A 21,737-nucleotide genomic window follows, 5' to 3' on the forward strand; every position below is an offset into this window, starting at 1 on the left:
GGTGCTTTGAACCGGCAGCCGTAGGAGGCAAACGGAGGAGTAAGGCACACACACGCCTGTCCTGATTATCGCAGTGGAAAACATACACACACCCACACAGCCGGTCCGACAGGAAACACTGCTGCTTGGAACAAACAAGCACTTCCTGTGTGTGCTGGGGCCCGTTCACAGAGTGGGCCCAATCCAAATCCTGTGTCCTGTCCACTGCATCATTATCACCATCATTCAGCAGACATTTCTGCTCATTTGCTAATAGCCACAAGGCCTTATTTATGCTTACAGACTCCCTTAGCCCCCCTTAACCTCAAACACCCAAACACTCACTGCAACTCCCCACACTGATGAAGTTTGGACATATTTCTCTGTGCGGAAGTCCGCTTTTCCTTTAAAAGTTAGCCACTAATTGAAATACATTAGGCTTAAATTGCCCCTTTTTTCCTTTCACCCATCATGTTGACAGACGACCCAATATTTAAGTTTGGCTTGCTAATTTGTTGTAGAAATACCAAGGCAGCAAGGCAATGTGGCTCAAGGGGCTGTTGGTCTGTTGGTTTACAGTACCATTACATTGAGAGATGACAGGAACAGAACAACCATTATGTTCCCAGTTCATAGTGAGGTCAAAATGGACTCCACAGGATCTGATGATGGTCAAGGTTTGGGTTTGAAACTGCAATAATTTAAGTCTACATGCTCAAGTGTCAGCTATTACAAAAGAATGACACTACATGATCCGTGTCTATTGTTTATTCATACATCTTATTGGGAAATTTCTTTTTAAAACTAGTCCTTAAGATTTGTGTCCTGGTTGATTGACAGCTGTGGTTACTTGCAACAGCAAGTAATTTGATCATGTCTGTTTCCTGTAACTCTTCACTAAAACAGCTCACCGTCTGGTCTCCTTGTCTCATTTTGTAGATGAATTTTTGATAAACAATAATAGCAGTTAGCTTTAAGTGTAGTGACAAACACCCCACATTTCCTGTGAAGGTTACATTATAAAAGCCACCCTGTTGACTGCTTTTAATTTGAAGCGGCAGCAGCAGCAGCAGTAGTAGTAGGAAGTGTTGGGTCTGCATTAGCTGTAACTAAGTACAGCTCTGATATGATGTAAAGAGAGTAGACAGTAAATAACAGGGTTCATGTCTTGAGATAAAATTGCATGTATGTATCTTTTCCTGTAACCATAAACAGTATCAGTATATAGTTTGATTTTATAAAGATAATGATTTATTTATATTTATATTTCCTGATATTTAAGTTCTATTTGTCTCGTACGGTATACGCCATCAGAACTGTACGTCAGATGGTTTTAGAGCTTTAGAAAACCATCCCACTGAACCTTTCCAGTGTCGGATAAGAGAAAACCGACAGTACAAACTTTAACACTCACTCATGCTGGAACTGGTCTGTTGTGCAGGGCTGAAAAGGGAGCAGTTCTACCTTGAAAATGGGCACTGTTACGCATGTATTTATACAATAAGGCATCTACCTCCTCTTTGTAATCTGGCTTTTTACCCCACTTCAGTCATGCAGAACAACAATAAACACTTCTGACTTCAGACGTGGTCCGACAGCATGTCGTACTAGGCAGTTCTGAGTGAGTAAACCTTGGCTCTTATCCTGCACTCAAAATAAATAAAAATCTTGAGATTGTGTAGCACTGCCTTTTCTTCTTCCACTGATAATGTCATTTTTAACACTTCTGACCTTTTGGGTCAACCCCGCCCCACCGTGTGATTTTCAATTGCTGCGAAAGCCAGTGGGTAAAATAAAGAATTAATAATTTAATCCTAGGAAAGCCTTTTCTATTCAGTGGCATTGACAGCACAACGCACAGTGTCCATTAAGCAAATCCCACAGCAAACTCTCACCCAACCACACTCTTTCCAAATCACTGAGTCACTTTTCAAACAAATGATACCTGTGATAACACTTCACTGTTTGCCTCCCCGACCCCCCCTTATTCGTTTCGGTCTGTCTTTCTGCCTTTCTTTTCTCTTTGTGTGTGTATGTTTGGACCAGGAAGCAGCCTTCTTATCTGAACACACAAACCCAGTGGACAGCAGGGCAGCCTGTGGAAGCTCAACTCTGGGTAAACTTTGCCTTAACTTTGAAGCTGGCCGTGTCAGTGCTTGTCCTCAGGGCTGCCCAGAGCACTCAGCACCGGTGGCTCTCCAAAGAGGAGGTCAATGGGACAGGTAAACAGGAAGTGCCAGTTCGGTGATTGACAGCCTGTTTAGACACAAAGAGATGGATACTTGGAGAACGCTGACTCACTGACAAATCACCACTCACTGGCCGGATTTAGAATATAGATGCCGTAGGGTATGAGGGCGTTTTTTTGTTCTCCCGCTCATCTATGATAATACATCTTACATTTTTAGTTCTAATTTTATTTTCAAACATTCTTTTTTTGTTTATTTCCATACATATTTCCTGATTATTTTACATCTTGTGTGTTGTAACTGTCTTTTTCTTGTGAGGAGCTCTAACATAGCTTTTCATGGAAAATCGAATCATGTAACATGTTTTGGGCCTGAACGCCACACTCTATCTAGAAAAGGCAACCAAATTGCATTTTACAGTTGCCCCCCCAGGTCAAAAAGTCTGTGCGTGAATCAATATTTCATCCAGCTAAAGCCATTATGGGAGGCTGTTACATACAGTAAAAGGCAAAATGTTTTTACACTGTCTGGAGTTTGTTTCCCAGGAGGGCCTATTTGTTTGTGACGCAGCGCTGGTTCATTTTCTGACCCGACAGAGGAGGAAGTTGCTTTCTTTTTCCCACAATTCTGAGTCAAATATTCTAAATAAGGTCACACTCCTGAACTTGTAGCCTACAACTAGTATCTGCATCTCCCTCGCCACGGTGCTTTCTCTCTCTCTAATTATTGTACTAATTCAACTTTCAAGCAGTCCACTATTAGTCTCCTGTACTCCACCACCTCCACCGTTCCCATGCAGCAGCGCTGAGGGTGCTTGCAGGCCAGCACAAGCCTGGGTGGCAGACTGAGGTCTGCGGCTGCAGCTTGCTCACGCTAATCACGTTGATTATTGCGATTACAGACCATTTCCCTCCCCCTGAGTGTCACGCTGCAACTTACTGACCTGGATCTGACAGAAAGTCCCGGCTGCCATAGGCGATCTGTCTTCCTGTTCTGCTCCATCCAAGTCCTCACCACCCACCCACCCTGACTCCATCCCCCACCCCACCACCCCCTTTCCTCCACTCTAACACAATCGGTCCCTGAAGTAACTTAGAAACTGTTTCCTCACCCCGTTGCCAAGCAAGTCATGACCAAGAGGTTTACTAGAAACACACACACACACACACACACAAACTCACACTAATTTTCTGTCTACATTTCCCTTTTAGGCAGCTTCCTCTTTTTCATTAAAAGTTGGCAGTGGGATAAAGTCTTCCCTGCTACTGTGTGGCCAGCAGGCATGCAGATGTTTTTACCCTGCTCCTGCACCCATATGTTTATCAGATCCCCATGCTGTTTCATAATCTACATTATAAGAACTGAGCAGATAACAAAACCTTTGATTTTGGCCTGATTTCCCCTTATCCCACCATGTTAAATTTAGCACAGTGATTACTGAGTGTGATTATGGCCCTCTGCGGCCTTATGTAAATCATATGGGACCCCCCCGAACACACACACACTGAGGTCCTGCTCAGACGACGTTTGCTTGCACGGTCAGGGCAAATGGGGAAGCAATGTTAAGGATGTAGATATTTTTTAGTCGTTACCTTACCTCACCTTGCACTTGGCGTTACTCAGGCTGGAAAACTCTGACATGCTTCTTATCAACGTATCAGAAATGCTGTTCCTTGCTGGCAACACTCCCTAAAGCTTAACTCCCTTGTGGGGCATATTATAGTCGATTTGACCTCATACGTTTGCAACCAAACCACAGAATATTATAGTGTTCCTAAGGCACAGCCCTATCAGGCCTCTTTGTTAATGGCACTCAGATAAGAACTCGCTCCTAACACCCTAATGAGGTAAATTTTATGGTGCATTCTAACAGACAAAACAGCAGATAAAAAAAAGAAGAATGGGTCTTGTTTACCCTTAAAAGCAATGATGTTTTTTCCCCTCAGAATATTCCTAAATAGATCAAGTCTTTACTACCCTGGTATCTACATAGTGCTGCAGGCCAGAGGAATGCATTTAAGCTGTATTTACCGAGGGAGAGTTTGCTGAACATGCAGGTTCGTTTGCTGCAACACCCTTGCTTTACATTAAGTCAGTTGCAAATGTTCCCATCTAAGGACCGTCTTACATAATCACACCTGAGCAGAGCCATTTATCTTCAACAGCGTCTTGACCTTTTCAGCAGGAGCAAAGGAAAAGGACAGAAATGATTTTGTGCGCTATTATTCCAACCAGACAAGATCACAATATCTGCACTAATATGTGCAGATATGGATCAAATGACTATGTGCAATGTGACAAAAGTCTGCTCATAAGAGAGATTTCACCCAATCATGCATTTCTTCTCAGCTCTATGGAGTGTTTAGCTCATTGTTTTGCTCCACAACTTTTTCTGTTTTGTTTAACTCTCCCTGCTCTGCATCGTTACCACTCGAGAGGGCAACTGTTTGAAGCAAAAAAAAAAAAGCTCTGATAAAGCCACTCTACACCACCTGCCCCGCACCACAAACCAGACAGACAAAGGTAGACAGCTGGTGACAAGCATGCAACACCAAAAGAAAAAGACATTTTTTCAGGAGTTTGTGGTGAAGACGGAGATAGATAAATGAAAGATTTTCAGCGTACTCTACTACGTTCAAGTGCCAAATAAAATCAATTACTGCTGCTTCAAGGTCAAGGAAAGACTTCTGGTTATGGTGTGATTAGGGTTGTACATGTCCAGTCCATATCAGTTATGGTTACGGTTAATAAAAAGCAAACATGATCTGCAAGTCTGTGACAGGATGTGAACTTTAGCATGAAAATGTGACTCTTCATGCTTTATCTATGCATCAAGCGTCTTTTTCCTGTGCTGAAGGACACACTACTTCCAGCACTGGTGCCAAATGTTGGCATTGGATGTAAATCACGAAGTGTGAAATCAATGAAACTGACTTGTATTGTTCTGTGGACACATCAAAAAGCACAGTTCTCCCCACAAAAACATTTTTGATCATCTCCAAGAAGTCTGTCTCCAACACAGAAATGCTAAAAATAAAGACAAAACACTTTGAGGACGTCTGTAGGCCACTTGAGCCGGAAGCTGAACTCCGTTTCTGCCACATGACTTTCCACTGTTTGTGTTTACATAACAACCCTAAAGAATGGGAGTGTGTGAGCAAATTCACATCCCCCCTAAAAAACTGATCAACTTCACATGTAATCATAAAGGGTTCAGAATGCCTAAAATAAACTAGTTCATACAAGCTGTTGTCCAAACACAGCTAAAGGCAAAAGTGTTTATATACACTAAGGCCACACTTGAAAGCGGAGAAAAAAGCCTGTCATCACTGCTAGGGCTGAGACGGTGAATCGTTAAAGAAAAACTGTTGGATGTAACCCCCCTCCCCCCTCCAGTCGGAAAGTCTGACAAGCACTTTGTTCAAAGCATTAAGTCAGCATTTTTGAAAACCTCCATTTTCCTTGCCAGCTGTTGCTTTGTCACAGCTGCCCAACTTGTGACAACTGCTGCTGCTCTGTTCAGGTACAGGCTGCTGCCACAAAGAGATGCAACGACTCATTTCCTGCGGAAACTGGCGAGAGATCATAAATGGTTTCCCTCATGAGCAGAAGAATAAATCAAAGCTTGTTAATCAAGTACCACATGCTCGTTCTGGGGAGGGGGGGGCACAGACATTTTGTTGTGGGGAGGAAGAGGGAGGAGGGCCGCAGTCATTGAAGAAGAAGAAACCCCCGGAGGAAACATTGCCGTGACCTCACACCAGAGGAATGTAAGATGCGGCTTAATTGATTAGAGGACCACATGATGGAGGTCTTGAGAGTGGAGGATGGAAGGGGGTGGGGGGGTGGGGATTTGCCAAGCAAGTTTTTATTTGCAGGAAGGGGGTGTTGACCTTGTGGAGGGCACAAAGGTCACAGGCCTGTAGGCTACTGGTGCCTATCAGGAATTCATCCACAAAAGCCTTACATTCTAATAGATTCACATCAATTGACAGCTAAGCATGATCAATGATGACAAGACAGGGTGATCTGCTGGGCCAAGGGTGGCTGTAGGAACACTGTGTCCCTGTGGCCTGGGTGTCCTTCTCCTCTTTTCCTCATTATCTCTTTTCCATCTCTCTGTCAGTTTTTGTCCTTCTCTTTTTTCTCTGTTTCTGCTTTTCTGTGCACGTGTCTTGCAGGCAAGATGGCTGAAGTTTAGACGGCAGCAGGTGACATGTCTACGCCCGTCTCACACACACACACAGCCTGAACAGATGGAGCAGCATGGTACGTCTGGCAGATTACCTTATTGGTGGTCAGACTGAACCCAGTGCCCACTGCTCCTCTTCTTTCGACACCACCAACCGTCCTTTGTGGCGACTACATGCTCGCACACTCAGATGGGGGTGCATCTCCTCCTCCTCCTCCTCCTTCTTCTTCTTTTGAGTTATTTATATCTCTGGCTTTCAGTCTGACCTCCAACAACATCAAATCTTCAAAACCAAAGCCTCTAAATATAAAGTGCTTTGTTGTAAGCTGTCACACAAGGGGTCTGTTTTAATGTGAGTGTTTGATGGTGCTGAGATTTGACATTTCTTGCAGAGCACAACACTTTCCCCGCTGCAGTTCTTCATCTGGCAGGCTATCCGATTTCTTAGAGTTTTCTTGACAAAAAGCTCAAGGGGAGAAGGATGGGAGAGGGAGGGAGGAGCAGAGGAGAAAGACAAGGAGGCTGCCACATGCCTGTCAATACTCCAATCAAAGGCAATTCTCCAGGGACGGGCAGGGGGACCAGGGAGCATCGCTATGACAACCCCCAGACCCCCAAAATCAGGACTTCAAAGGTGGGGAGGCATCCCATTGAGTGAGTGGGAGAGCACCTCCTGCAGTCATTTACATCTCATTAGGACCTAACTGCCTTTTAACAACTGGCTTTTAAAGACATGCATGTTCCATTATGTGCACAAGCACTGGTATGTGCTGCTGGAACCAAACTAGATGTTCATGTGCAGTTTCATTACATACAGCTGACACGACTCATTAACTCACGTAATCATGCACATAGACTTGTGTTAAGACACTTACTTACTTTCCTGAAGCTGCATCAAGAGCACAACAGAACATATTTGACATAAATAAACATCTAATCAAATGTCTTGCGTCTTGGTTGGTAACCAACAGGTGCGACGTCGTGTACACGCTTTTAAAATGAAAGTTACAAAACATAAAGTTATCCAAGGTTAGAGAAGGCAAATCAGGACACGGACACACACACACACACACACACATACACACACTCGAAATGACTGTGTGTTGCACTTGTGAGATGTCTCAGTTTAGTCTGCACATGAAAACACTTCATCTCCTCAGTCACCACGCATGCATATAACACTATAAAATGTATTAATCTAGTACATCTTTAACAATTATGTACACAGGTTATATGTACAAACTGCAGTAAGTATAGTATGGTAGTAGAACGCAGACATAAAAACATATCTGTGTGTGTGTCTGTGTTTGTGTGTATACATGTTAACGGTGCACATCTGGGGAAATTATTGTATTAGCACCACTGCTGTTAATGCTGCTGTTATCACTATAAATAATTTCCAAAATTAGCAGCACACACTACACTACACACTAAACAAACGCCACACAAAGAAGATATTTGGGCCATGTCTGAAGTGTCAACAGACGAGCGACGCCGTGAGGGCTAAAGTTTTGAGCGGAACCTGAAGCTTCGAATACCACAGGAGGGTCCAGCACAGCAGGAAAGAATCACTCATCACACAGACAAATGGATCCTTTGCCCACTGACAGCTAAAAGCTGTTAGGACAACCATTTTTCTGGACCGCTGACTTCCTGTTTGGACCAGGGTTCTGCAAATCACCAGTGATACCATTTAAACGGTGCCAACAACACCACTTCCTGTCAACACAAACATTGAACCCAAATTTATGGCCTTGGTTTCCTTCTTCTCACCTCGCAGGCAAATAATTATTGTCGTTGGATTGAATGAACTTCTCCTCTCTTCTCTTTTTGACTCCTTCCTAATTCTCATAACTCATTGCTAATCTGACTGCAGTGCACTGACAGGACAGAGCATGTTTGCAGGAAGTGAAACGTTCCATTTTCTCTCTCCTCCAAACTGCACATTGATGATGTCAGGGGTGATATATCGACCAAGAGGCTGGGAACCCAACCCTCAAGGAGGAATGTATTTAGACACACACATAACGTGCACGTACAAATGCACACACACAAACCGAAGGCCTCCCCTGCCGGAGGTGTTGAAATGCTTGTAAGTCTTGAAATGCCAGTTGAGACGCTGAGCTCCCCTTTCACACACCGCACAGCCAGAGACAAGAGGGCTGACAAATGGAAGCGTTGAAACATATTAACCATCTCCCTTTGTGAGCAGACAAACATTTAATCTGGCTAATGACCCCTGAGGATCAAAACAAATGCAGGGAGATAAAGATGGGTAGAGGAAGGAGGAGGGGAAAGCTAAAAAAGAGCTCATTGACCTCCAGGAGGACTGCAGGGTTCACCAGGGCCAAGGGCTTCTTTGGTTGTGTGGGTTATGTGTGCATGAAAAAATGTAGATTAAAGTCAGAGTAAGTGAGCAAATTAAATATTGGTGTTTAGGAAAATACAGCATGTGTTCTCAGGAGTCTGTGTGTGTGTGCGTGTGTGTGTGTGGGGCCAACACAAATCCAAACAAAAGATTTTGGTATCACAACCTCCATCAGTGTTGGTCACAATAAACAAGTCACTTAGCGTGACTCTATCTCAGTAGTTTTCTTCCCCTCAAACCCACATCATCTCTCTATCTCCAGACAAGCATCGCACTGGTAGTGTTATGATTATACAAAACGCATTATGTGTTATCTGTCCTTATATCAAAACTAACCAACAGCTGCACTAACCAGTCAGTGGAGCTCAGGCTTTTGTTGCCTTTAGTCTGTGTTGAAATACCTCACACACACACACACAGTTTGTGTGGTATTGTGGTATTATTTGTTTGAGAAGGAAAAGACTATTAATTGTATGATATGCACAACATAAGAATAACGGGAATTAAACCAAGCTGGGTTTGTCACACTATGAGTGACAAACCCAGTGTTTAACCATAACCCAAACCAAAATAATCTAATTTAAACCTAAATAACTTAAACCAGCATTTTGGCTACTGTGGGAAACATGCTGAAAACACAACTCTGAAATATTATTTGAGGTTATTATTTCAAACTTATTAGCAAACAGCTGCTTATGAACACGTCTGGCAGGTACGGAGCAACGTCACGGTACATTTGAAGTTTTATTTCTGAAGACATGAAGAATGTAAGACCACTAACTTTATGTGTCTGCTGTTTGGTGAGAGAAACTGTGAAGCAGCGAAACAATGAGCTCAGTGAAACTAAGGGGGAAACTGCAGAGTGACACACAGTTGATCACTTTTCAGGCTAAAAATGTTTGATGACACCAGCTTTAAGTTACTCTCAACAAAAAAATACACCGTATTTACTGACCTTTATTCAAAAATCACACCCACTGTTACAACGTTTAATTGATTAATCAATTAGCTGATCTATGTTAGTAAATGATTAGTTAATTTGAGTAATATCAAAGCAAAAATGTCAAACATTTGCTTCTTAAATGTAGGAATTTGCTGCTTTTCTTAGTCATATCTGATACTAAATGAAAAGTCTTTGGTTTTTGAAATTTGGGAAATTGTGATGAGATGTTTGTGGCTGCCAGGAGACAAACAGCTGCACCATCAGTAAAACAAACTTCTTTAAGATCAAACAATTAAAAAAAGAAACAATATGATGCACCAAATATGTAGTTGGCTAATTCACATGTGATCAGGTATGTACAGATAAGAACAGATAGATCTAATCATTTCACTTTGTCTTTGCTTATTACTGTGAAGTGTTTAAGAGTCTGTCGCTCTCCTGTCTGTGTGACTGACCCCAACATCAACTGTTAAATAAGACTTCCTTCCCCTGATTCATGACTCTACAAACTCACCAAAGCCTCCATTTTTTTTTTTTACAAAGAGCAACAATAGGCCTGTAAAACTGTCAAGGCAAAAGTGAATTTATGTGCGACACTTTACACACTCGGACTAAACATTTCTCCCAAGGCGAGACGGGAGAGGTTTCTGAACATGGCTGGAGTAACGGGGCTGTGGGTTTCATCATGATACAGCGTCCAACTCGCTCTGGGTGAGCCATCGCGAGGAGTTCTCGCTTTCAATGTTAAACTGGGCCGAGCAAACCAAGTGGATCTCGTTTCTGGTGCCTGTGCTGTTAATCCGTCACTGATATGGATTTCCAATTGATCGTCAGGCCCCCTAATGATGTTCACCTTCAGGGCCAAGCTCATTGATTCATGGTCACTTGATCCATAACTGGTAATGTGATCCATGCAACAACAGTGAAGCACAATTACACCCCATTTTATTCCCTAATGGGAATTGATGAAGGCTGCAACTGATCAATCCAGTGAATAAATAAACAGAAATCACTAACATGCGACGCTAGAGAGTCAGAGTAAAACAAAACTGAAGGACTATTTCCTGTATAATTACAGGGGACATAACAGAAAATGTATGATGTCCTCCCTTATGGTTATCTGTTTCTAATCTATACTTTCATTTCAGCAAAAGGTTGGGAAAACATTGACGTGCATATCTCTGTCCATCTCTGAGAAAGCTCCCACACAGAGGATGCCTGGTTTCCGTCCGCATGAAATCTCTTAACGCATTCCTCACCTGGTCCATTGGTAGGTAACGGCATTTCTTCCAGTTAATGTGTCTGATACTTCCTTAACAACAAACCTTCAGCGGCACAAGCAAAACAAACCCGGATCCCGGCTCAGGCTGAGATAGGGTATAGCTACATGAGGCTGTGCATTACTGTGACTTACTTTCTACATATTAGGATATATTTCCCAAAAGGAGTGTGCCTTTATATCCATTTTTGTTGCCTCTCCGAACACATTTGCTAATGCGACGAAGAAGGACTAACCTTTGTGGAATGGATTACACCTGAGATCCTGGCAGTAATATGCAGAAGCATTACTCCAGTGGAAAAAGTGATGTTTATGTGCTCTTTGAATCATCTGATGTGCCAGTTTAATTGCACAGGTAGACCTGTAGGCATACTTAGAAACAGTTTGGAGGGCAAGATCTAACAAGACAGCAGCCACTTCCCTCACACAGGCACACTTCTGGCACTCTCAAAGGCCAAAATACTTCCTCGACAAGTTTATTCTTCCCAAAATAGACTTGATGGGAAAATATCCCCACAAAACAGACATGGGAAAACGTTTTTTTTTTTCTCCAGAGCATATTTGTCATTTTGGTTTATATTCAAAATAACTTTCTAACAGTTGAGAAAATGTTTTGGTAGGGTTGAACGCTGAGGAATTGCTATTAGGATCTCATACAAATTCCTCAGTGCTTTGTCGCAACTCGCTCCAGCTTTTCTCTACAAGGCTAAATCTCTTGCAAAATCTTCATGAAGTCATCTCTGGCATCAGCACTATGAATAAAGTCCTTATTTTTTTCTATCTGAATCATCATCTGGGTATTGTGTACACTCAGCTTCTACACAGTAAGTGTCAGATACACAGCCAAAGCAGAAACTGTCTCACACTTCTTTTTTTTTTTTTTACCAGACGCTAATTGTACCTGAATGAATGAATTTGAACTTTGTGGTGTTCATTGAGAGAATCACTATCAAACCCAATTAGATAAAACTGTGTGGACATTTAAAATAATGATGTCTTTGTTACATTTATACAGTGTTAACTATGTTACCTAGTGATGAACAAAACACATGTCGTACTATGAATGAAGTCTGTCTACCACGCAATCACAAAAGCATAAATGGCATTTTGTGGGAACAACACCAAGACCTCAAAAAGGTTGAGCCAAGATGTAAAAATGGGACTGAAGTTGGCGTTTGATTGTATCATTATTAACTGGTTTTAGGGATAAAGTTATTGCCTCGTTTGGGGTGAAGGTGTACCCACTGTGGAGTCTGATCTGACATGATTAAAGAAGAGGAGGCTTAATGCTTTACATGGACACGGTGCAGAGGCTCAGAGCTGCTAGGAAACCATTAGAAGTCTGACTCTTGTTGTTCTAAATAAACCTGAGTTCCTCAGATATATTTGAATTATGAATTAGAGGTGTATGAAACATTTCATTTGTAGAGTCTGGGAAAGAAGGTACAAAACCTTTGTTTGCAATGTAACGTAAGACGTTATTTCCATCCATCCATCCATCCATTTTCTATACCGCTTATCCGTCAGGGTCGCGGGGAGGTTATTTCCGTGTCTGACAACTGTTTCACCACTGCGGCGTTATTTTTTGGTTACTCCCTTCATGAGGGTTAGAATCATTTGGTGGATGTAGTTGTGTCGTGTTGATTTAGGGACGCAATACAGTCATATTTCTGTTTATGCACTAAAAATAATCTGTTTAACAGCATTCGTGAATCTGCTTTGCTCAAGAGCAACTTGAATATTGAAGCAGAGGAAGGAGAAAGCGACCATGTGATTGAAACTGACCAACTTTTGATTTGCAGCCAAATTTTCTCCTTATTTTTAAATTTTGAACTCAATCCGTGTAAAGGTAATATAACCATGTGACTGAGTGGAGCACAAGTTGTCTAGCTGGGTGACAACTGTACACCTGCTGTTCCCTGCAATGTTTACACTGAAAGCAGAACTATGACATCAATTAGGACACCCACATCCACTTCACACACACACACACAATTCAAATATTGATATGATGTGCGTGCTCTCTGACCTAACACAGCCTGTCCCAGTGTCACTGCAGCAGGTTTTGCTCACAACATGCTTGTCTTTGCACTGTCCACTGGGGTGACTTATGAATCTTTTATCAAAACTGGCCTAATTGCTTAACCATCCATGGCCCAGTCCAGCAGTGAATGGTGGGAGGGAGGCTGGGCATGCCAGAGCTGTCATAAAAACAACAGGCAAAGACGCCAGCATTTTGGTCCAAGACTGTCCTTCTTCTCTACGTCTCTCTGTCTATTTTTATATGGACTCTGTTTATCCAAAGCTGTCTCATTGTGAACTTTTTCATTTATGGGGAAACTCCATCAGAGCAATAATTCTAGCAGTATAATAAGCTGTAGACAAGTGGCAAGAAAGGAGTGTGTATACTTTTTTCTTTTACGTGCGTGGGTGGAAGAGGTTTACTGATATGGATAGAGATCAGCAGTGACCAGATGTAGTAATCATATCAACATCTGGGTAATTTCAGTGAAAATCAGCGGGTGAATGTGTGCAGTTTGTGTCAACGCACTCAGCAAAGGATTCTCCTTCTATGCCAAGACACACCACATCAGCATAAAGCCGATATTCCCCCCATCCATCTGCTTATTTTCTTCAGTGTTTACTCTACATAGAAAACAAGCAGCAGTGTACAGCTTCCTGTCCTCACCCGATCCACACTGGGCAAAACAACAGCTTTCCCCTTCTGTTCACACTCCCACTCCCTGCTCTGGTCCACAGCAGAGGAAGCTGCTGCTGCTGCTGCTGCTGGAGGGTCAGAGCTGAACAGCAGTTTGAGAAAAAAGTAAAAGAGTGGACGGACAAGAGTCTGTGGGGAGTTTTTGACTCCCAAACCAAATCCCCAGTTCCTGGGAGTTGAGTGGCCAGTCCCAGGAAACTCCCTGCTATTCCTTTTCTTAGGAAAAAACAGCTGCACATTCTCACTTTTCGCTGGCTGTGGTCGTTTGAACTCAACTCTGATGGGGGGGGAATCCCAATCTTACTCCATGCAGGGATTACAAAGCAGCATGAACTGGTAGTTTCATAATTATTTGCACAATTTCACAATTATTTTCACAATTAATGCAATTTTTTTCTTAGATTCTTGTAGTCTTTGATCTGCATCTTTAAATGTTCAAAGATACTACATTTGTTTTTGTTTTTCTTTACAAATCCACCTTTCAATATCAAATGCCACTTTTATCACCCTCTGACTGAAACACACTGGAAACGGTCACTCTTCCCGCTCACAGCTGGCGTTCAACTGGAATCCGTTTTGTAAACGTTTTCCCTGAATATGTCAATATCTGGGACTGTGTGTACGCCTGTGCCTGTCTGCGTAATTACAGATGCGCCATTCCTCCTAAGCTGTCATTAGAAAAGGGAATGGGAATGACTCCAGGCTACAACCACCGCTTGCGGTTACGTAACATGCTCTTCTCGGATCCTGTCTTATCCTGGAGACAGCTGAAAACACCCCGGTCCGACACAGCCTAACGTCCGAGGAAACGTTGCTCCACACACCCACACCCACACACACCAAGACGAGTTTGTTATTCTTTTTAATGACTTTTTTTTCGTTCATTCAGGGGAAAAAAATCGACTCCGGTGTTTTTAAGTCTTTGTCTGTCTGGTTCGCTCTGGCAGGCAGCCGCGCGCGCATCTGCCGCTGTTCCCTGAATGTCCGTATGAGGGCGCAGTGAGCCTTGCTTCGTCTTTCATCCAGGGATGCTGGTGGCCCGCAGACAAAAGACAAAATTAGAGCAGGAGAGCAAGAGAAGGGCATTAGAATTTGATGTGTAGGAATACATCTCTACACTTCATTCGAACGTCACATACAAGCCTGATGAACAAGTCCTTGTCCAGAAATGGTGATGTTTATTTATAATTAGGAAATTCATTAAAGAAATCCTTATTTTAACTAACGAAGCCTATAGTAGTAGTTTTGTCTGTTAAGGGGAAAAACTGTCAGTTTTCTGTAAAATTATTTTCTTTCGCGACATATTTTGTTTATTTATTTGTGTCTGTGTATGTTAAGGGGGTTGGTGGTTTAAAAACGCTGCCCTTCACCTGCACGGTTCAAGCCCCGGGGTGGACAGAAACATCCAGGCTGCTTTAATGCCCTTGAGCAATCCGAGAAAGACATCAAATCACCAACAGCCTGTGGGTTACTTGAACTGTTTCATAACTGATCCAGGGTCTGACATCCCAGTGGAGAGATGAGGAGAGAGAACAGTTTGCCTTCCAGGCACTTAATACTGTATATTTTATCTCTTTCTTCCTCTCTTCGTTTATTTCTTATTTACCTCCTGTCTTTCTTCCTTTCAACCATGCTGTTTATTTATGGCTTTCATTCTTGCTGCAATCAATGTTTAGGCTATTTTCTCGCTTCACCTTGAAAGAAACCTCCCGGCCAGCCTGTCTCCCGCGCCGCAACAAACCCAAAGCCCGACTGTAGTCGCCCCCCTCCTCCAAAGCTTTGGAGGGAGGAGTCTATACTTTCCTCCCGCAGAACTGAGTGTATAACACTCAGCAGCCAGCCACAATGTGTGTCAGAGGACTGTCTGTGCTCCCAAAGTAGATGACTGCTCCAAATCTGGTGTCTATATTACTGACTACGAGATACGAGAAAAAATTGGTTCGCACATTATCATCCCGAGTCAGGACAAGGTGAGCATCTTCTCATTTCAGAGGTTAAAAATGGGAACGCGTTGTTATTTCCACATATTGTTCACATGAAACATTGTGTCCGTTAGATTTGATTGTTGTCAATTCGTGTGTTTTTTTCCGGAAACATACCTTTTGTAAGTGTGTGCGTGTCAATGACCTTTATTGGCGTGTTTAGCGAGTGGTGACCCAGTGCGTCGTTTTTGCCCGGTTTGTGCGTCATGGTCACATTCACAGTTACGCACATTCTCCTGTGAGATTTGTGTGGTTTTTAAACCTCACAGAGGAGCGAGTGCGGAATCTAGTAGAGAGGACTGTGTGTCTGTGTGTGGGCTTTGACTCACGCTCTTCTCTACAGAGTTTTCAGGTGTGAGAGGGGAGACAGGGAATGGGGACAGACGCTCTTTCCTTTTGGAGACTAAAGTATCTTTCGTTCCTGTACAGGTTTTTCGATTGTGGGATAGAATGCCGGCGATCATGAGTAAAAACTCCGATTTGGAGTTTGACTCCTTACAACCGTGTTTCTACCCGGATGAGGACGACTTCTACTTCTGTGGTCCCGACTCTGCGCCACCGGGGGAGGACATCTGGAAGAAATTCGAGTTGTTGCCCACTCCGCCCCTCTCTCCGAGCCGAGCAGCGCTACCGGGGGAGCCGGCGACTGCCTCCCCGGAAGCAGACCCTCTGGGCTTCGGCTTGGGGGACCCACTGGACTGGGCTTCGGAGCTCCTGCTCCTTCCCGAGGACGATATCTGGGGGGCGTCCGACGATGGGGACCTGTTCGGCTCCGCTTTGGATACTAACCCCAACAGCATCATTATCCAGGACTGTATGTGGAGTGGCTTCTCTGCCAGGGAAAAGCTGGAGCGGGTGGTAACGGAGAAACTCGGCAAGGCTATTTCCACTGCCACAGGAGGCGGCAGGAACGTGTGCGTCAAGGCGCCGGAGGTGGTGAGCCGCAGCTCGGTGTCAGAGTGCGTGGACCCCACGGTAGTCTTCCCTTTCCCGGTACACAAGCGGAACGGCAACAGGGACTCATCCGGGACCGTTAACATATCCACAACCCACAAGAGCGCTCACAGTGACTCCGGTAAGAATTTGGAAGATGCGCTAAAAGCCTTTGTTTCCATTCTTTCGTGAATTCTGGTTACAAGAACCCATCCAACACTTAGATCGAAAACATTTTTATTATTATTATTGGACTCAGTGGAGTTAGTTCATATGACTGGCCCAGAATCGGATTACCTTGTTACATTCCACGCACACGCTCTCTCTCTCTCTCTCACACACACACACACAAACACACACACACACACACACACACACACACACTGGAGTAGTGACACAGTGAATGAGGTTTATGTAATCAGCAGGCTCTTTATCCGGCAGATGGCAGTAAAATGGGGAACTGTGCGCTTTCCTGGACTCAGTTGGCATCTGAGCCAAACAAAAAGACACCACACTCACTGACTGCCGCCGGAGCAGGTTGTAGGGGGCGAAGATGAAAAGGTGCCTGATAATGCGATGAGCTGATAAAGTGTCAGGTTCACGGGGCCATGAATGCGTGGTTACGCATGGATTAAAGGACAATTTGCGCACAGTGGGTGGGAAATTGGCACTTGTTTTAGACACTCTGTACAACCTGTCACACTGAGTTCAGCTGATAACCGAAATCAGCCCTAAGAGTAAGAACAAGAGTTATGCTATACTAAACAGCTATAAAACACACTCGGGAATACAGACTGACACACTGTCACTCTGATTGATGTAGGAAGCAGTGTGGGTTTAGATTGGGAAATGATTGCTGTGTGCATTTAATCGCCTTAAGACTTCATCTCCCACCTATTACTGCCTATGAGTTCCCTAAACAAACACTCACGAGTCCTTATCGCCGTGTTTTCGCTGTGAAACAGTAGTACAAAGGCCTCCAGCTTGGCACAGAGGCTCGACTCAGCCAGCCTTGCCAAACACCTCCTCCGCCGCGAAGAAAAGAGGACGGAGGAGGGCCCTGGTTGCCTCTTTTAAGGGGGGGTGACAGCTTTGAACAAGCGCTCCATCTCGACAGCTGTCTCCCTGGCGCCGCTCCAGCTCCGAGGCTTAAAAGGGTGGTGATCTGATCGCCTGCCGCCCCACCATCCTGCGCACAGCACTGCTCCAATGCGCTTCCGCCGCTCGCAGCGTTAAGGCGCGTTTTCCTTTGTGTTGCACGCGTTATGTACTTTCTCATCAAAGAGACTCAGACTTTGAAGGCTACAATGTAGGTTTAGCCCTGTAGTTAGGCCAGGCTTTCTATTAAAGAGACCTGCATGGGAACATGGGGAATCAGTTGTACACTTGCGAGACAGTGACAGGCAGATGTTTGGATTGTGCTTCCAGAAGGAACACTTTATCTCTTGCTTAGGGCTAATGTTTAATCTCCGCGGTCAGAACTATTGCACCCTTTCTTCCATTTATACTGTTTACCAGCTCCAATAAATGAGCTGTTCCCTTCTGAGAGTGAAACACCAAACAGCTAAATCCAAGCTTCACATGTGGCAGCCACGCCCCCTCGTCCACCCAGCTGTGCACAGCTTTGTTTTGATGGCAACGCCAGACTCTGTGCGTGTGTGTGTCTGTCTGTCTGCAGTGTGTGTTCAGACAGCATCCCAAAGCAGTGGTGTCTGAAGTGGGTTACTGTAAGCTGTAAAATGCCACACTCCTCAGATGCTCCTGAGCTGATAATGAGAGCCATTATCACAAAAGGCATTTTAACTGGGCCTCACACTTTCTGCCTCACGAATGGCCACTTCCTCTCATCTTCAAAGGCGCCAGTCTGTGATAAGTCTCAGCTGCTCGACTCTGTCTGGGCACAGGTATTAAGATGAGGAGCACAGCTGGAAAATAAGGGTTTTTCATATATATGTTTTATTTCATCAGAAGTTAAAGTTAAAGTGAAGTTCTTAATGCCTGTAATACTACAGCGAAGTTCTTAACGTGTCACACACTGTCAGTGTGACCGGAGCTGCACTGGTAGACTGGAGGCATCAGACTAAAACTGTCTCCTCTCACAGGAGAAGATTAGCAGAAGGTCTGAAGGTGGGATGGAGAATGAAAGAAATCCAGTCTGTCTGTTCAGCACTGAGACTGAACATGTCAACGCCTGCAGAGTAGATTAGTTGAGGAATGACTGACACTAAGCATTAAGAGGTTTCTGCTTATGCAAACAGCATTGAGCAACACTCACGCTCCCACACACACACACTCTCTTGATCTCACTTGCTTATATACACACTCACAAACGTACCTGTCACCTGCTGGTACACATAGATGACATTGTGTGAATGCTTGGTGTGTCAGAGTGACTGAGTCACTCACATTCTGTTTTCTTTTCCCAGAAGAGGAAGATGACGATGATGAAGTGGAAGAAGACGAGGAGAATGAGGAGGAGGAGGACGAGGACGAGGAGGACGAGGAGGACGAGGAAGACGAGGAGGAGATTGACGTGGTCACAGTAGAGAAGAGGCGCGCCACGATTGGGAAGGCATCGCCCATGGCTGCTGGCACCGTCACCATCTCTGTACATCCCAAGAGCCAAGACACGCGAGGAAACGTCTCAGGGTGCGGCGCAGGGAGTCGGTTCGTCAGCCGACCTCCTCAGGAGCTGATCCTGAAAAGGAGCTCGGTCCACCAGCAGCAACACAACTACGCAGCCCCTTCACCGTATGCCTCAGATGATGACCCTGCCCCACCTCCAAAGAAGCAAAAGACATCAGATGTCCCACGGCCTCCCACCAGAACCATCTCTTCATCCTCCTCATCTTCCTCCACATCCTGCAGCTCATTCACCAGCTCGTCGGGGGCTCGCAGCAAGCGCAGCGCCAGCGGAGACAGCAGCCCGCGTGGCAGCTCCGACTCAGAGGACAGTGAGCGCAGGCGTAACCACAACATCCTGGAGCGCCAGCGCCGCAACGACCTGCGCTCCAGCTTCCTGACACTGCGTGATCACGTGCCAGAGCTGGCACACAATGAGAAAGCAGCGAAGGTCCTGATTCTGAAGAAGGCCACCGAGTATGTGAACTCGCTGGAGACAGAGGAGATGGAGCTCCAGCAGGAGAAAGACAGGCTCCAGGCCCGCAGGCAGCAGCTGATGCGCAGGCTGGAGCAGGCTAGGACTCGCTAACAGACAACCACTACAACACGGAAACACTCACATATGCCCTGAATGACCCCCACCCACAACCCTCCACCTCAACTCAGTCTGTCTGAAACACAGTTAGATGCACACACACAAACACACACACACACACAAACAGGTCTATACACTTAAGCACAGACACATAGGCCTGCATATATGTTTGTACATGTGCACACACAAACATCTCAGAGGACGTTTATCTTCAGATGCTGACACACACACACACACACACACCTGGAGGAGAAGGGGGGAGGAAGGGGTGGGGGTTGTTGCCGGAGGGATGCTCGGACTTTCACTGCCGCCACTTTTTTTGCACATTTGTTGACGTTAAGAATGTTTAGGGTTTACTTTTTCAATCCAGTCACATTGAGGAAAGATTAGAAAGAAAGAAAATAACGAGGAAGGAGAGAAGACACATTTTCTTTTAGTCTTCCCTTCCTCTAGTTTTTATATCATTTCTATTTGTATCTTGGTTTGGTTTTGTTTTTTTTGTACTCACTGTGACACCAGCCTGGAATCAGGTGATTCCCACAGGGATGAGGTGTCAAAGGGCACTTTGCTTGGAGAGTTCACATACAAGAAAGCAGTGCACACTTACTTTGCCTTCACCACTGCAAAAAATTAAAAAAAAACAAAACAAAACAAAAAAAAAAGACTATGACGACTGAGGCGTTTATGGGTCACGTAAAAAACAATGCCACTACAGGTTCTGTTTCTCTCACTCCTCTCTCTCCCACACACACACTGGTGCTCAAACCAAGTCAGTGGATGTATAACTGTGCACCTTGCTAGCCGACACTTTTGTATATAACAATAGTGTACAGACAAAATACACTCAGATCTGCCTTGTTTTGTAATACATTTTTGTCCTTGTTTTTTTTATACATGTCAGGAAGCTGCCAATAACTAGACTGGAAGTTTATATACCTTTAAAAGTACTGTAAGGCCTCGATTTTTGAGAGTCATGAAACTTTGTAAGATAACAATATATTGTTTTTTTCTTCTCTTTTACTTTGTATTGTATCATATTACTAATTCTACACACCTTTATGCTTTTAGTGTGAACCTGATACATACTAAATTTGATACTTATATTTTCGTATGAAAATGAGTTCTTGGTAGATATCACTTTATCTCGTCATTTTTTCCCCCTCCTTATATCTCAAATAATTCTTTTGTACAGCAAATGTGTTCTATCCTCATGTACCTGGCCCTTTTCTTTCCTCCTCTTTTGTTTATATTTGTAACTATCGGGTGCATAGAACTGGGTATACGGATATAAGATGTTTGTTTTTTTCACTTTTAAAATGTACATTTAGTGCTGCAACTCATAGCACTTTGAAATACCTCATTTTGAAAAATAAATAGACATCATAAAATCCTCGTCTTTGTGGACCTTTTCATGTCACTGAAACTGTGAGCATCTCCTTTTACCTCCTTTTCCCCCTGTCATTATCAGTGTCTTTTTTCAGTTTATTTTTTCTATCTGCCCCTACGTTTCCATATTTATTTTGCTGCTTCTCAAAGACTCATCCTGACAAAGAAATAAAGAGAGTGTCTTCTGAATCCTCTCTGTCTCAGCACCCTGCGGCTACCTCCCCCTCTGTAGCCTCTCACACACACACCCACGCACACACCTACACACACACACACGCACACTCTCCTCTCTCTGTTTCCCTCTCACACCGACACAGCCCTTCCTACTACATTGTTCAGGCTGTTGCCATGGAAACTGGAGCAGCTGCTTAGTGGCAGACACCGAGAGTGAGTCTTTTATTTGTCTGTTAGTAGTCTGTGTATTTCTGCCTGCATATGTGTGTATGTGTGTGAGTGTGTGTGAGAGAGAGAGAGTGTATGAATGCAAATGTCTGTATGTGAGTCTACCTTTTGTCCTGGTCTGTGTGTGGCCCGGGCGCCTGATATCTCC

At 44.2% G+C, this 21,737-nt stretch overlaps 1 protein-coding gene across 2 annotated transcripts; it reads left to right on the top strand.

Annotated features, from left to right (window-relative positions):
• Positions 1 to 15,485: 15,485 nt before the first annotated feature.
• mycn (MYCN proto-oncogene, bHLH transcription factor) lies at positions 15,486 to 21,189 on the top strand. Of its 2 annotated transcripts, none has more exons than XM_046373650.1 (3): positions 15,486 to 15,639; positions 16,081 to 16,726; positions 19,011 to 21,189. In XM_046373650.1, the coding sequence occupies exons 2-3, from the start codon at positions 16,102 to 16,104 to the stop codon at positions 19,793 to 19,795; spliced, it is 1,410 nt and encodes a 469-aa protein (XP_046229606.1). In that variant the 5' UTR covers positions 15,486 to 15,639; positions 16,081 to 16,101; the 3' UTR covers positions 19,796 to 21,189. The 2 variants fall into 2 exon arrangements, with proteins under 2 accessions (XP_046229606.1, XP_046229607.1); XM_046373651.1 differs by having other exon boundaries at positions 19,014 to 21,189.
• The last annotated feature ends 548 nt before the right edge of the window (positions 21,190 to 21,737 follow it).

The sequence above is a fragment of the Scatophagus argus genome, chromosome 19, assembly GCF_020382885.2.
Source record: "Scatophagus argus isolate fScaArg1 chromosome 19, fScaArg1.pri, whole genome shotgun sequence".
In the NCBI taxonomy this organism is placed as follows: Eukaryota; Metazoa; Chordata; class Actinopteri; family Scatophagidae; genus Scatophagus; species Scatophagus argus.